General features: G+C 35.3%; 1 protein-coding gene across 1 annotated transcript in view; it reads left to right on the top strand.

The window, feature by feature from the left end:
* Positions 1–4107: 4107 nt before the first annotated feature.
* The window catches only part of unc119b (unc-119 homolog b (C. elegans)), a 60255-nt gene continuing 46359 nt past the window's right edge, over positions 4108–18003 (top strand). Inside the window, exon 1 of the mRNA XM_056447105.1 lies at positions 4108–4355. Coding sequence (XP_056303080.1) covers positions 4232–4355 — 124 coding nt within the window. The 5' untranslated portion in view covers positions 4108–4231. The remainder of the gene's footprint in view (positions 4356–18003) is intronic.

Raw genomic sequence — 18003 nt, 5'->3', positions numbered from 1 at the left:
TTAGTCCCTTTATTAATCTGGGAATCGCCACAGTGGAATGAACTGCCAACTTATCCAGCATTTTGTTTTACGCAGCGGATGCCCTTCCAGCCGCAACCCATCTCTGGCAAACATCCACACACACTCATACACTACGGACAATTTAGCCTACCCAATTCACCTGTACCACGTCTTTGGACTCTGGGGGAAACCGGAGCACCCAGAGGAAACCCACACGAACGCAGGGAGAACATGCAAACTCCACACAGAAACGCCAACTGACCCAGCCGAGGCTTGAACCAGCGACCTTCTTGCCGTGAGGCGACAGCTCTACCTACTGCGCCACTGCATCACCCCCAAGATCATATTGTTATAAATATTCCATTAACTATACTTATCGAAATATTTATACATTTACATGACATGTTTATTGAGATTGTGTGATCTGTATAGGCTGTCTGATCTTTACAGAAGCTGTAAACCAACACGTGTGCGGTGACCACAGATGTTCAGCTCTGATGAGCTTTTATATGTAGTCCTTTAGTTTTTTTTTTACATAATGTTCCATTACCTAAATTTTTTTGCATTTTTATTTATAGTTTATAAATAAAGTGAGCGCTTAGCTTATTTAGCTGTGATCATTATGCAAGGATCATATTTTATATTCGGTTTATTTTTCAGTAGCCTAAAGATTCGTTAATGTATTTTATACGAACCAGTTTGCTCCAAAGTATTCAAATTAGTCTTTTAAATTGAAGAGTTTTTTCTTTTGTCTGTGTAAATCTATTTTGTTTAGGCAAGGCAAATTCATTTATATAGCACAATTCATACACAATGGTAATTATGCTTTACATAAACAGAGATAAAAGAGACAAGTATAAGAAAATAAAAACAACAGGGGGAAAAAAAACTTAAAAAAAAACAGACTAAAATGTGTTTATAACATGTTTTAAAGGAAAAGAAAATATAAGAGAGACATAATAGTGAGATCTGTCGGAAGTAGCACAGTGCTCATTCAGTAAAAGCACAGTTGATGCATTTTAAGCCTTGATTTGAATGTGCCTAATGTTGGAGCATATCTTATCATTTCTGAAAGCTGATTCCAGCAGCAGGGGGCACAGTAGCTGAAGGCAGATTTACCCTGCTTTGAACTCTTAAAATTTCTAATTTAGTTGATCCTAAAGATCTGAGTAATCTGTTAGGTTTGTATTCAGTGAGCATATTTATAATTTATTGAAGTCCTAGGCAATTTAGTGATTTATAGACAAGTAATAATACTTTAAAATCTATTCTGAATGTAACTGGGAGCCAGTGTAAAGACCTGAGGACAGGTGTGATGTGCTCTGATTTTTTTGGTTCTGCTCAGAATCCTGGTCAGAGCTGCAACTGGCCGTTACAGTAATCCACCCTGCTGGTGATAAAAGCATGAACGAAGAAATAAGCTTGGGCGGTATTTAAATTTTGATACCATCAAACCTCCTCCCTATTGTACCTCGGTATATGGTATTACCGTGCATAATAAAAAATAATTTAATAAAAAAGATGATGAACAGAAGAGAAACCAAAAAAAAAACCCAGCTAGATGATACAGAGTCCAGACAACCAATAACAAGCTGTCTGTAAAAACACACACACAGCACCACGCTCTCTCATTCATACACACACACACACACACACATAGACTGCACCAAGCCAGCGACGCACAGCATCACGCTCTCTCTCTCATTCACACACATATACACACACATAGATGGCACCAAACAAGCGACACACAGCATCACGCTCTCTCTCATTCTCACACACACACACACACACGCATAAAATGCATCCACGTATTCGCGCTTGCTCACTCGCTCAGGAGCGATATTGTTAGACTGCTCGCTTCAGTTTAAATCAAACCATACTACCGACTGTTCCTGCGCTTTATTTGAAATTTATTCCCACACCGCAAGAAATCTGGTGGTAGCAGCGGGAATGCAGACCTCTACTTCATATTTACCATGAAATATGGTTGAAATACTGCCAAAACTTGAAATACTGCCAAACTGCAGAGGTTGTGTTCTTTTTCGAGACCAGGTCACTTGGTGCGCGACTCGCTATCCTACCTCAGCTCGCTCTCTCTTCTCCACAGTGTCCCGTGATGACAATCACGCATACGTATTTTAGCCATTAATTAAATAATTTAATACTTGTCTCCTATATGAGTGCATTGTTTGTTATGACGGTATAACAGTATTGAAATTGATATTACAGTAGTACCGCCCAAGCCTACTAAGAAGTTTCTATAAGCCTTCAATGGAAACAAAGCATCTAATTCTTGCAATGTTTTTGAGATGATACTATGCTGATTTAAACTGCTTTGACATGACTACTGAAACTCAGCTTAAAGTTAACATTAAATGCATCATCTATTTTAAATGCATATAATTGGTATTATTGAATGATTCATCCATGCATGCTTTTCCCCCTTCCCCAACAATTGGCTGCAGATTTGAAATAACAGATTTGATTGTTTCATTCAATCAACATCCAATGGTTTCCTGTCTAACTATTAATATTTTTTTTTCACTGATGTTGCCATGTTGTTTTGAGTCCAATAACTAACCAACCATACAGTATGCAACCTATAACCAATCCAACCAGTTTTGTAAGTTTTATTAAGCATGTCTGACTTGACAGCATCTCCTGGTCCTTTGACATTTCCTCTGTCTTATTCTAGTGACTATTTCTGCTCGTAAGTTCCAGATGGCTAATCTGCTAAGCTTAATGCGCTAAAAATGTACATCACTCTTTTGCAACCTAGTGTCCTTAGCATAGTGTCAGGAGGGGGTCAATCCAATCCCCCTAATGGATAGCTTTTGTAATGTTTAATCATTTTTGACATAAATGACTACCTATTGACATCTGAACATTATTTTTGGTTTCGAATGAAATGTTGGTGCATAATTATAAGTATAGTGCTGCATAATATATTGAAAAAAATATTGTTGTTCTGGTGATAATTTTTGCATCACAGAGAGGTGCTATAAATGAAGTTCTTTTTATGTGCTGTGTGTTTGCATGTTGCATGTGCCAGTTTATCCAAATTTGACAGATGAGTTCTTACTATTTTTATACCTGCCTTGCCAGTTGATGCTCTTATGCTATTGGCTATACCGACCCAAAGGTGAGCCTATAGTGCATCAGTTTTTCAAACACATTTCTTAACAATAGTTTTAATAACTAATTTCTGATAACTGATTTATTTTATCTTTGCCATGATGACAGTAAATAATATTTGACTAGATATTTTTCAAGACACATCTATACAGCTTATGGCATTTAAAGGCTTAACTAGGTTAATTAGGTTAACTTGGCAGGTTAGGGTGGTTAGGCAAGTTATTATAACGATGGTTTGTTCTATAGACTATCGAAAAAAATAAATTGCTTAAAGGGCTTTTGTCCTTAAAATGTTTTTAAAAAAATTTAAATCTGCTTTTATTCTAGCCGAAATAAAACAAAAGACTTTCACCAGAGGAAAAAATATTATCAGACATACTGTAAAAATTTCCTTGCTCTGTTAAACATCATTTGGGAAATATTTAAAAAAACTAATTCAAAGGGGGGCTAATAATTCTGACTTCAACTGTATATAAAAGAAAATGTAAAAAGAGTTAATGAAAATATAATTTCTCTTGGGAAATATTAGTTAATGTTGCTCAGTGGTGGCATGAATACATTAACACAACAATTAGCATTGCATAAATCTTATGAGTGACACAAGTCTCAATGATTGAATGACTCTGTATCATTAATTTAAGCAGATCATTCACTGAATCAATGGCTCACCTGAATAGTTCAAAGACATTTATTAGACATTTATTTATTTATTCAGAAATAAAAAATAGTGCAGTTTGTAGGATTTGCGTTATTCTGCATTTTCACTGCTGAAATAGAGACTAAGATGTTTGCACCTTGACATTAGCCTTTTTTAAATAGCCTGAATTGGACTTAATTGGTGAAAAATCTATTGCCAGTTTATTTTAGTGCAAATGATTCACAAATAATATTTGAATTAAAATGAACTCTGATTTTTTTTTTTGTAAACATTTAAGAACAACTAAAACAGCAAACATTTGATGAGAGCTCTAAGAAGTCCGGCGGCGTTAATCCCGGTAGTTGCAGCAGCAGCAACGGAGAGACCGGCAACGGCAAGAACCGCCACAGCATCCGCAGCAGCAAGGCGAACTCCAAGCCGGATTCAACCGAGGCCATGAAAGTCAAGAAGGGCTGCAACACGACAGACGTCGGGGTCCCTGTAACCACAGAGGAGGAACTGCTCGCCAACAAAACCATCAGCCCGGAGGATGTGCTGGGATTGCAGAAGATCACCGAAAGTAAGTGATCGAGTGGATCGGAATATTTCGCCAACCATCGTACATTGTCGCAAGGCTATTGAATAGGTTGCGCTTTGAATCAACGCAGACTGAGTAATCACAGATGCTCTTGTTTATGAACACTTGACTATGCTATATACGCCATATTGTAGCCATTGTAGAACGCTTGGTTTCTTAAACAAGAAAGCACTTCGTTTTTAATGACATATTTGCATAAACCTTTAACATTTCGGGCCGTTTGTATATAAATATTGCAGTACTGTGTGGCAGTGTTGCTCACCCATCAAAGGGCTTTATTAAGGTTTATATGACCCTGTTTTGGTTAAACTGAACTCAATAGTAAATAGGTGACTTTGCACATTGGAAGAAATGTATGGCATGGGAAGTGTCATTTCCTAAGGATCAACTATAATTAACCTCCTCGAATTGTTCAGCCTTGAAGTCCTAAGCATGGTTAGGTAACAGGTGGCCAATAAGCCCTCCATTAGTGTTTTTAAATGCCCGTCTGATGGCTTATACAACATCCACATCCCATCAACCTTTATGATTGGGTTGCATGCAATTCTGACCTCTCACAAATGCGTTAGAAGTTTGGAGGATATGTTATTTATTTGTTTATTTTTAGAAATTTCCTAGCAATTTTATACAGGATTTGTAGTTTTTGGACTTTAATCTGTCAGAATTCTTTGTCTTTTTGGTGCATCTGGACAATGTTTTTTTTTTGTTGTAAAATGTTTAAAACTTTAAAAGACTTTAAAATTTAGGTTGTTTCAATCCAATTCTAGGTATAATATGGAGAAACTCAACCAATTGTTTACATTTTAAGTTAAACCCCAGTTTCAAAGATTAAGCTTAAAGCTGGTCTCAGACTAATGCTATGTTTGAGCTGCCTTTTACTAAAGATACCGCGTCTTAAAATTGTTTTGTGCAATTGTTTTCTCAAGATGCTCACCACTAATGTGCTTTAAGGATAAAAAAAAAAGCTTAAATAACTAAGGCCCAGTCCTGGCTTAACCTGAGCCCAGTCTGTAAAACTGGATAGGTTTAACCCAAGTTCAGCCTATTAATGGGTTTGTTCATATTTTACACAAAGTTTGCCTTAAACAATCCAGGATTTTTCATATGTGAAAGATTCTAGACAGATTTTCTTTTTTAATTTAGCTGAAGCACTCAAGATGATTTTGCTTGGAAAATAAAGAGCATTTGATGTTTCACTCATAACATGTGAAATGAAAACTTGTAATGTGTAATCAGTGTGTCTTTCAAAGAAAAGGATTAATTCAAACTATATTCTCACTCTCACCTAGCCATATACTCGGTTTACCTATATAGTTATGTATGATTAAACTATTATTAAAAGGCCTCATCTGTCAACACGATGTCTGTGAATTGCAGAGCTTGTACAAATAATCAAAACTATCAATATAATCAGATGCTTTCTTAACTGTGGATTTCTCACCGCTGTTTTATGGTGTTTTGCAGTGTGAACTGTTTACTATCAGTATATCCCTGTGAAGACAATTTAAACTCTTTTACTTGTACTAGAAGAATGAAAAAGCTTATTAAGCTGCAAAGACGCAATAGACTTTCTTTCATATGCTTGTGAATGCAGCAGACCGGAAATGCAGGCTTGTGTGACAAATTTCGTATGTTGCGTACTTTGCTTTGAAATTGCAAAGTTCAAGTATGGTGAACTCTGATACGCAAAATTGCATCATGTGAATGTGTGAGACCAATAGAAGATCACAACAACCTCTCAGTATGGAAATGGAAATATGAAGCAATCCCGTGCTTTATCAATGTCTAATCAACTTGCTTTATTTCACCACTTTTCACAGCACAGTATAACAGAATTCACGCAAACTCTAGTTGACCTTGGTTTTTCTTTTTCAGGCCATGTTAATTTTTTTTGTGAGTAGAGCTGGGTGATAAATCGATTTTATCGATTAATTAGAGTGTAAAGTTTGTATATCGATTTGTTAGAATGAAAATCGGTTTTCACCCTAACATGTGACGCTCCCGTCTGGGTTCCCATAGTTCCCCCCTGCATTTGCTATAGAAACACAAAAACAACATGGCAGCGTCAGCGAGCAGGGAAGAAGTCACAGAAACTTTGCGCTCTTTGAAGTGGAAAAAAAAACATGGACTTACAAACACACCTGCCAAAAAAACGGCATAATTCAGGGCTCTCAGTCACACACTCATCATCTCAGACACACTTTTGAACCTGCACGCCACACATTGTATATTTCAGTGTCAGAAGTCATGGATAAGACAATTAATGGAGAAGATGCGCATATGAAAGGAACTGTTACCAATCTAATGTTGGAATCCAATATTGCTGTTTCTGGATAAATTACATGAGCCAGCCACAAAGACGGTCATTACTGTAAATAGGCTTGGGCGGTATCCAAATTTTCATACCGTCAAACCTTCTCCCTATTTTACTTCGATATACAGTATTACCGTGCAAAAAAAATTCTAACAAAAATTTGAACTAAAACATTTAGAAACTGAATACCGTATATGCAACCTTAGGTTCGCGGTCACCTGTTTGTCTTGTTCGTTGTTGCCTTGGTGGAAAACTGCGTCTTTGATTCATTCATTTAGAAAAGCTCTCAAAGTATGCGTGACCGAAATGCGACCTCAGGTGGACAGTAGCAGACTGCGAAATGAGACGCAGATTCAGAGTTCCACATGAGGTGGTTAATTTGCAAATAATATAGATATTTCTAATGTAAACATTAGGTGAGCAGGTTAACAACACTACGTTACGAGATGCACAGTGATAAGGAATTGGGCTGTTTACACCAAACGAAACACGACAGAAATTTATATACAGCCATTCAGAAGCACAGAATAGTGCACTTACTGCACTCCAACGAAATGGTAAGGTACGCATTAAACCTCTTTAACATTATTAAATGTACATGCTGAATCACTGAGTGATTCACAGTTCTAAAGTTCAATTTCAAACTGTTTTTATTTTCAAGATCTGAGGAGAACTATATGCTGCTGCGTTCAGTAGTATGGCAATAAATGTTATGTTCAAACTCACATTATTACAATTTAACACTGACTAAAGCACAAGAGGTGTACTTGATCATTGTCAGTTTTCTGTTGTTCAGCTGCAAGAAATAAAAGCCATTTCTAATATATAAATTTCAGGTGTTGGTTAGAACAAAAACTCCTTTTGATATGGAAAATATTAATGTTATCGTCTGCAGTTGCTTTTATTTAGAACACAACTTAAATCAGCCTTTAGGCTCTATAGTCAGGCTCGCTCCTGTTGGTGTCATCGATCTGGCGACCTGCACTTGCATGTGTTTTGAACCAGGCAGGCCTGCAATACCAAGATCAACCACTGGGTATCAAATTTGCATACTGCATACTGCAAATTAGTTTCCACCTATGGTTTAAGTGCTTGCAGCGCTGATCATTTTAGCAAATCAGTTATATCTGTTGAGCATGTGAACCATGGCCAATCAGCTGTGTTTAAGAACCTGCACAATTTTTTAAATTTTTAAATCAAGTCAGAAATTTTGACATCACTAATATGTATCATAAGTAAAGTATCAGTTGTGAAGAGAGCATCTATTAAGAATTGGCATTTGGGTTCAGGAAAGAAAAGATTCATTCTTCATGCTTACTGCATCCGGAAATAGATTTAAAGCAATAATTAATAAAGGCGGATGATTGAGGATGATAATGAATCATATATGCTTCTTGTTGAATTTGTTTGTCACTTTACAGCAGTGGTTCTCTCAATTCTGGTTTGTATGTCTTCCTTAATGCACCTGATTTAGATCAACTCATTAACAGAGAGATCCAATAAGGGTAAAGTCTATATAGGATACAGTTGTGGATATGCACATCAATATAGCATCGTTTTTCTAACACAGTATAACAATAATTACAATTTTTACAGTGTACTGTGATGGTTGGGTTTAGGGTTGGGGTGGGGGTAGGTGTTAATAAAATTATTTTTTGGGGGGTTAATTTTAATAATTCTTGGTACAACTACTATTTTTACATAACTGTGATTTGGTTGGGTTTAGGTTAAGGGTAGATGTTAATAAATACAAAAAATGTGAAATTTAATAAATAATTCTCCTTAACTTACAGGCACAATCGTATCTAATCTAGCAACAACCTTAAATAAGAGAGAAATACAAAATGCACAGGGTGGGGGCCCCGAAGGCTGGAATTGAGAACCACTGCCTTAAGGGATGGTTCAAACAAAAGCACTCCCATGAAGCACTGCGAATCATGTAATCAAGTAAATCTCTCTAAAGTTCTCTATCAACTATTACTTTATACAGTACATTTAAAATTTTGCAATAAACTTGAAATATAATGTTACTATAGATACAACTATTAACTTGATATACAAGTTGATAAACATAACCTCAGTCATGTTTAGCAATGCTCCATAGGATTGGTTTCCTCATTAAACACATTTATTACACAGCCTTGTACTGTTTTATTGTTGAATTTTCAAAAATACTACTTTTGTTTTAAATCACAGTTTGTAAAGTTGTGATTATCACTATACAGTAGTCTGTTGATTTAGTTTATATGTTAAGACACTTTAACTTTTAAAAAATGCCTATAGCAATGTTATTTGAAACCTTTATTTGACCTTTGCTTGTATATATTTTATATTTTGGTTATTTAAAGTATTCATAAACAGAAAACATCTTTTGGAGCTCCTATTGGTCGGAATGCACAGCTCTCTCTCATTTATGGCTGTTCTCGGCGTCATTTTAGTCTAGACCTCAATGTTTCCAACAGTGTTAATTTATTTATTTATTCTTATATAGTGTTTGTCAAAAGATTTATGCTTTCACACCAATTCACAAATGTATGTACTCTTCCCAGGAATGTATCTTTCTATTGACAGGCCTCTTATTTTCTGTTAATAACAGTTATATGCAAATTCATTGTCTTTTCCTTCCGTATAAATAAAAGGACTAGACTCCAGTTATGGACATGATAGTTAAGCACAATTTGTATGAATGCAGGCTTTTAAAGTTACTTAAACATATTTTAAGATACATGTATTATGTGTTATAATAAAAATGCATAAGATAATTTATCAAGACATTTTAAATTTTAATAATCATTTTGGGGGGAGAATCAAAATAAATCATTTTTGAAATGTATGGCAAAACACAAAACACATTCAGTTTTTTACTTGCCCTGTCAGAAGTTCAACATAAGTTATGCAAAATGTAATATATGATTTTTAAAATGTTAAATTTATTAAAAAAATTAATTAGAATATAATGTAAATACTTATATTATAATATGTAATTTTCTGTAAATATTTTAAGGCATTTAATTTTCTATCACTATAATGTTTTATTATTATTATTATTATTATTATTATTATTATTATTATTATTATAATTATACTATAATACAAAAGTCTTTATGAAATCTTTAAAGAAAATGTCATACTACTGTATGATCTGCAATTACCCAAATTTAAAAAACAATGCCATGGTGTCTGTAAATTGTTAAACCACCTGTCAAATCCCTGGCTACGGATGCAAAAAAAAAAAAAAAAAATCAAACCCAAACCAAAGTGTTGGATGAGAGATGAACATTCGAAGGCAGTGTGTAAGTGTTTTTGAAAAAAAAAAACATGAGTTGATGAATTATTTAGAACTTAAAATGAACTTTTAAAGTAAAAAAAAGCAATTAACTTAAAGGCACATCAAAATGAAAAATAATAATAATTGGACCTTGTTTTTGCTGAGTGGAAAGTTTTTAATGTGCCCTAAAAAAAAAATGTGCCCACGTGCCGATGATGCTTGTTTTTAGCCCACTCAACCAACATGTTTATTTGCTCAAAGCAGTTACATAATTTCACCTGTTTGCAGTCTCTGACTTGATAAGATGTCCTGTTGGGCTTTTGAAACACGCTGCCCACTCAAACTCACAATATGCAAGACATATTTTTCCTTCAGTAGATGACGCTGACTCATTAAGCGACTGTAACCTCAGCTTTGGTTACTAGAATTTTAACGTGCTGAAGTATCGTCCTCCTTTTTGTTTCTCAAGATGCAAATGCAATGAAAACAGGCTTTCAGGCTTCAAAATATCTTTTCTTAACAAAATAATTATAATATTATACATTTCACTATTTTCATTGTAACAGTAGTTATTAGTGTTGTCAGAAGTATCGACTTTGCTACTAATCAGTACTGAAATTTTAAAACATCAATTTAGGGTTGCACAGTTTACCGGTACTTCCGTAGCACCGTGATACTATGGCTCCAAAATACTGGCAGTGCCACTGTAGTTTGTAAACGGTAGTATCGTCTTTAACGGTTTTACAATAGTTCAGATGAGTTAATGATTATTGAGCCATTAATTAAATAAATAAGCTATGGCGGAAAACACTGATATCTTCACTCCTTTCGTATATAACATTTGTAGCCTATGATAACGTTGACTATAATGGAAAGATGGAGCATAAGTGAGCGAATTGACTGATTAGCATGACGCCAAATCTATGCCAAAAAGAACCGAGCGCACCGGGGATGTTTACGCGCACAGTGAACTGCAAAAGTATAATTGCGCACAGAACTTAACCTAGATTCGATGAAACGGGAGCCAGTGAGTTTGTTGTAAACCATCGCGTGTGCACATCTCTTGTGGGCCCGATAGACCGTCTCGTGGGTTATTTCTCACAGCTCACGTGCGCGATCGTTTTTGTGTCTCTCAATGCTGATTCTTCACTTTCCACGCGCGATACTTTCAATTTATATGCAATCGAGTTGAGCCACAGCCGCAGCTGCTGGTCAGTGAGATTAGCCGAGCACAGGTGGGGCCGAGTTGAAAACAGAACCGTCGATTCAGATGGGTCGTAGTTTTCTGTAGTCATGACAGAGCATATGGTGTGGTCAATGATTTATTTAATTATTTATTATTATTGCAGGAACAACAGAAGAGTCACAGTATATACTAATAAAACATACAATACAAAGAGAAATGGAAATTTACAGATACAAAATATCTGTACAAATGTTTTCAAAAACGGGAATTATGAATTACATTTATGTATTATAACATATAGTATTTGTGACAATTTGCTTTATTTCATAGATTTGAGTTATGAATTAATACAGTATCGCGATACTACTGTACTTGGTATAGTGATACTTAAGCTGGTATAGTATTGTGGCCTAAATTTATGGTATCGTGACAACCCTACATCCATTTCCTGCTAACATTTGAGGACTGATGAGCACGTTCTTAAACACAGATGATTGGCCATTGTGTTCATGTGCTCAACAGAAATGACTGTGATTGACCATGAAGGTCATTGGTTTACCGCTCTTCACCTCTATTCACCAAGTGCAAATATGGAAACACTGACATGAAGCAATTCAAAGCCGTATAGATCAGTGGATCCATCAGTAGATTGCTTGTGTATCAGCTCATAGACAGACTAGCTAATTGACGTGACTTTGAAATGCTCCAGTGTCCCTGTATCTGTGAAGAGTGGTGAACTGATGGTGGTGTGGCAATGTGCTTAACAGCGCCCAAATGTTAGTGGGAAATGAACGTTTTTAAAATTTCAGATTGGTACTAAACTCTATGCTTTTGACAACAAAATCCAGTCATTCGTATTAAATAATTATTGTGGTTTATTATTAAACTCTTTAATTTTAGAATCGTCCAGCCCTAATTACGAATTAATTGTCATTTTAAATCTTTAGGTTTTACTAGGGCTGGACAATATATAATTTCTGCATCAGTATCGCAATGTGCACATCCACAATAGTCACATCGCAACATATAAAATGTTGAGTCTGAAGTCTAGTTGACCAGGAGCTACAGAACACATGTGATTTGTAGAGTCACTGATGAGTTCAACCATAATAGAGTGAAAGTATATAATTTACATGCATTTTAAGGCCTGTGACTCAGCATTTCAAGAGAGTTAAAACATTTGGGCTAAAAAAAACTGATGTTTGAATGTGTAACAAAGATAAATTATATTTAATTATTTATACTGAATTTTATATGAGCAATTCCAGCGTTATGGATGTGACCTTTGCAGTAAAATCTCAAAACATAAATTCACATTAAAAGTATTCATTAACATTTATATCAAAACATCTGTTTATATTTTACAAAACAACCAACCACAGAGTTATGACAGCAGAAAAATATCAATCTGTAAACTTTTTCTACATTTAAAATGAGGGAAATGAACATGCGTTATGGATGTGACGAAAAAATTAAATTTTTCAATATACAGCATAATTTGTAGAAATTCTGTGAATTAAACTTCACAACCCAAAATAAACAATGCTCATCAAAAGGATAAGAGTCGGCTCACTATAGAACAAACACGATTGATTTTATTTGTTTGACATTTTTTGCATTTATGAGGAAAAAGCTCCATTATGGATGACACCTCTCCGTTATGGATGTGACAGATGTGAAATTGCCACTTGTGTGATTTTGGTAAATCGAATATAATAGTTTGAAAACATTAACAGGTAAATTTTTGAGTATTTTTAAAGCACTGTTAAAAAACTTGCTTACACAAAAGTAGAAACAGTTTTGATGTTTTGGCGAAAACATTTTTTTTTCATGGCAAAGTTGACATTTGCATGGAATTGCTCATATACATTTATTTTGACTGCTTTAAGCAAAAAACTGTTAATTTTGACTTATTTCTCCTGAAGGTGAAAACAAAACAATATTTTCCCTTGCTCTAAGAATTCTTTTTAGGACTACAAACAAGACAAAGCAAAGTATGAAACGCATTTCCTGCCTTGTGATTTTTCAATCTCTGTACCTGAATACAAACAGAGCTATTAAAACTGTAAAACTGTATTCATATCGCAATATTTATCGCAGAAACATAAAATATCGCATTATCGTGCAGCCCTAGCTTTTACTCGGTTGTCTCAATTAAAAATAACAAAGTTGAGTATCTTATTCTGATCAATGCAATCTCACAGCAATTTGTAACTTTTTATTTTTATTTTGTGGCTACTTTGCATGGCCTCCTCCCTTTATGCAGGGTAGGGTTAGGGGTGGGGGTTTAGTGGAACACCTCTCTTTAAAAATCATATTTTTTTATACAGATTAAACTATGAATTCGTACGAATTAGCCACTTTTCTGACACTATGTAAAATAGTATTTTCTTTGAGATCGGAAAAATTTTTCATTACTACTTTAATAAAATGTATAAAATAATAAGTATGTTTTTCTTTATTACATATTTACATCGACTACATTTAGTGATGATAACATTATTCCACCCATGTTTACGTTTACATTTGGTTTTGCCCAACTGAGCCTGGTTTCTCAAGGTTTTTTTTTCCCTTCACTTTTGTCATTTGTTGAAGTTTTGTTCCTCTGCTTGCTTGGTTTTAGACTTGTGGAGCTGTGCATTGATGGATTTGCTCTTCAGTGTTTGAAACCACACTGAACTAAACTAAATTGATCTTAACTTGATCTCCTTGATCTGAACTCCAAAAACTGGACTGACACCGTTTTAATTTACTAGAGCTTTTATGTTAAGCTGCTTTGATGCAATCTACATTGTAAACGCCCTATAGAAACAAACATGAATTGAATTGATTTTCATGGAGCTTATTTGACAATCAGAATTTCATAAATAACCTTTAAAGCATAAGTTAGCACTTATAATTACAAACAACTATCAGTTTTAACTCAACTTCATTAACTTTACTATTTATATCTGAGCTGATAATGTGGCATCATCAGAAAGCAATTGACAGAGTGACCATTTATTAGCAGTTTCAGATAATGCAGTGCTGTCTCTGTAATTGAGGAATATGTTGAGAGTTTTACCATGGAAACGGTGTCTGTGGGTTGAAGGTGAGGCCCCTCTTTCTCACTTTATGATTAAGAGTGTGTTTCCTGCTTTCGAGATGGAGTTATAGGAAGAAATGCTTTCAGAGACAGATATATTATGAAATTAATCAGAATCCTTGAATGTGTTTATTATGGTGGCTTGAAAAGCCAGCATACTGTTGTCTATCTTAAACTTATTATTATTCTTCTTCTTCTTCTTCTTCTTCTTCTTCTTCTTCTTCTTCTTATTCTTCTGAGACTAATTTCTAAGTGTATCTCCTCCTAGGCCTTTCAAGCTACATACTTCAAACTTTCGTCAAACCTTCAAACTGGTCTGACTCGGGTTGCTATATCTTTTCTAACTGATCCGACCTTGGGTTTTCCGAAAAACGACCCAGAAAAATCCCAAAAGTCCCATTGACTTAACATTGGGTCAAACTTTGTGAGCTCATAACTCTGCATCCGACTGTCCTACAGACTTCTAACTGGACTCATTTAACTCAGTCTAGCCAGCAGCCAATAACTGATGACTTTTTAACTTACTAGCCACTCCCTAGCAACCACTTACAGCACCCTAGCAACTGTCCCATAGACTTCCATTGTAAAAGACTCCCATTTACTTAACATTGGATCAACCTTTGTGAGCTCAGAACTCTGCATCAGACTGTCCTACAGACTAGAGTCTGGCCTCATTCAACTCAGTCTAGCCAACAGCCAATCACTGATTACCTTTAAACTTACTAGCCACTCCCTAGCAACCAATTTCAGCACCCTAGCAACTGTCCCAGAGACTGTGACTAGCTATTCTAACACACGCTAACAGTTTTAACATCCTACTGACATGCTAATCTTGCTAGAAAGGTGCTAGCAACACGATAGTGACATGCTAGTCATGCTAGTAACATGCTAATTCATGCTAGAATCATGCCAACAACATGCTAATTCATGCTAGAAACAAGCTGATTCATGCTAGAATCATGCTAGTAACATGCTAGTTACATGCTAATAAATGCTAGAATCATGCTAGTTACATGCTAATTCATGCTAGAAACATGCTAATTCATGCTAGAATCATGCTAACAATATGCTAATTCATGCTAGAAACATGCTAGTAACATGCTAATTCATGCTAGAAACATGCTAGTAACATGCTAGAATCATGCTAGTAACATGCTAGAAACATGCTAGTAACATGCTAATTCATGTTAGAATCATGCTAATTCATGCTAGAAACATGCTAATTCATGCTAATAACATGCTAATTCATGCTAGAGACATGCTAGTAACATGCTAATTCATGCTAGAGACATGCTAGTAACATGCTAATTCATGCTAGAATCATGCTAGTAACATGCTAATTCATGCTAGAAACATGCTAGTAACATGCTAATTCATGCTAGAATCATGCTAGTAACATGCTAATTCATGCTAGAATCATACTCATAACATGCTAATTTATGCTAGAATCATGCTAGTAAACATGCTAATTCATGCTAGAATCATGCTAGTAACATGCTAATTCATGCTAGTAACATGCTAATTCATGCTAAAATCATGCTAGTAACATGCTAATTCATGCTAGAATCATGCTAATTCATGCTAGAATCATGCTAGTAACATGCTAATTCATGCTAGAATCATGCTAATAACATGCTAATTCATGCTAGTACCATGCTAATTCATGCTAGAATCATGCTAGTAACATGCTAATTCATGCTAGAAACATGCTAGTAACATGCTAATTTATGCTAGAAACATGCTAGTAACATGCTAATTCATGCAAGAATCATGCTAGTAACATGCTAATTCATGCTAGAATCATGCTAGTAACATGCTAATTCATGCTAGAATCATGCTAGTAACATGCTAATTCATGCTAGAATCATGCTAGTTACATGCTAATTCATGCTAGAATCTTGCTAGTAACATGCTAATTCATGCTAGAATCATGCTAATAACATGCTAATTCATGCTAGAATCATGCTAGTAACATGCTAATTCATGCTAGAAACATGCTAGTAACATGCTAATCCATGCTAGAATCATGCTAGTAACATGCTAATTCATGCTAGAATCATGCTAATAACATGCTAATTCATACTAGAAACATGCTAGTAACATGCTAATTCATGCTAGAAACATGCTAGTAACATGCTAATTCATGCTAGAATAATGCTAGTAACATGCTAATTCATGCTAGAAACATGCTAGTAACATGCTAATTCATGGTAGAATCATGCTAGTAACATGTTAATTCATGCTAGAATCATGCTAATAACATGCTAATTCATGCTAGAAACATGCTAGTAACATGCTAATTCATGCTAGAATCATGCTAGTTACATGCTAATCCATGCTAGAATCATGCTAGTAACATGCTAATTCATAATAGAATCATGCTAGTAACATGCTAATTCATGCTAGAATCATGCTAGTAACATGCTAATTCATGCTAGAATCATGCTAATAACATGCTAATTCATGCTAGAAACATGCTAATTCATGCTAGAATCATGCTAATAACATGCTAAATCATGCTAGTAACATGCTAATTCATGCTAGAAACATGCTAGTAACATGCTAATTCATGCTAGAAACATGCTAGTAACATGCTAACTCATGCTAGAAACATGCTAGTAACATGCTAATTCATGCTAGAATCATGCTAATTCATGCTAGAAACATGCTAGTAACGTGCTAATTCATGCTAGAATCATGCTAGTTACATGCTAATTTATGTTAGAATCATGCTAGTTACTTGCTAATTCATGCTAGTAACATGCTAATTCAGACTCGGCTTTTCAAGCCACCATAAAGTTTGTCCTCAACTTTAATATCTAGTTTGCTTTTATCATTGTTATTATGGTGGCTTGAAAAGCCAGCATATTGTTATCTATCTTAAACTTATTATGGTGGCTTGAAAAGCCAGCATACTGTTATCTATCTTAAACTTATTATTATTCTTCTTCTTCTTCTTCTTCTTCTTCTTCTTCTTATTCTTCTGAGACTAATTTCTAAGTGTATCTCCTCCTAGGCCTTTCAAGCTACATACTTCAAACTTTCGTCAAACCTTCAAACTGGTCTGACTCGGGTTGCTATATCTTTTCTAACTGATCCGACCTTGGGTTTTCCGAAAAACGACCCAGAAAAAACCCAAAAGTCCCATTGACTTAACATTGGGTCAAACTTTGTGAGCTTATAACTCTGCATCAGACTGTCCTACAGACTTCTAACTGGACTCATTTAACTCAGTCTAGCCAGCAGCCAATAACTGATGACTTTTTAACTTACTAGCCACTCCCTAGCAACCACTTACAGCACCCTAGCAACTGTCCCATAGACTTCCATTGTAAAAGACTCCCATTTACTTAACATTGGATCAACCTTTGTGAGCTCATAACTCTGCATCAGACTGTCCTACAGACTAGAGTCTGGCCTCATTCAACTCAGTCTAGCCAGCAGCCAATCACTGATTACCTTTAAACTTACTAGCCACTCCCTAGCAACCAATTTCAGCACCCTAGCAACTGTCCCAGAGACTGTGACTAGCTATTCTAACACACGCTAACAGTTTTAACATCCTACTGACATGCTAATCTTGCTAGAAAGGTGCTAGCAACACGATAGTGACATGCTAGTCATGCTAGTAACATGCTAATTCATGCTAGAATCATGCTAACAACATGCTAATTCATCCTAGAAACAAGCTGATTCATGCTAGAATCATGCTAGTAACATGCTAGTTACATGCTAATTCATGCTAGAATCATGCTAGTTACATGCTAATTCATGCTA

Source organism: Danio aesculapii, chromosome 21 (assembly GCF_903798145.1).
Source record: "Danio aesculapii chromosome 21, fDanAes4.1, whole genome shotgun sequence".
In the NCBI taxonomy this organism is placed as follows: domain Eukaryota; kingdom Metazoa; phylum Chordata; class Actinopteri; order Cypriniformes; family Danionidae; genus Danio; species Danio aesculapii.
Note: the sequence above shows the minus strand (reverse complement) of the source record. Positions and strands in the feature narration are given on the sequence as shown.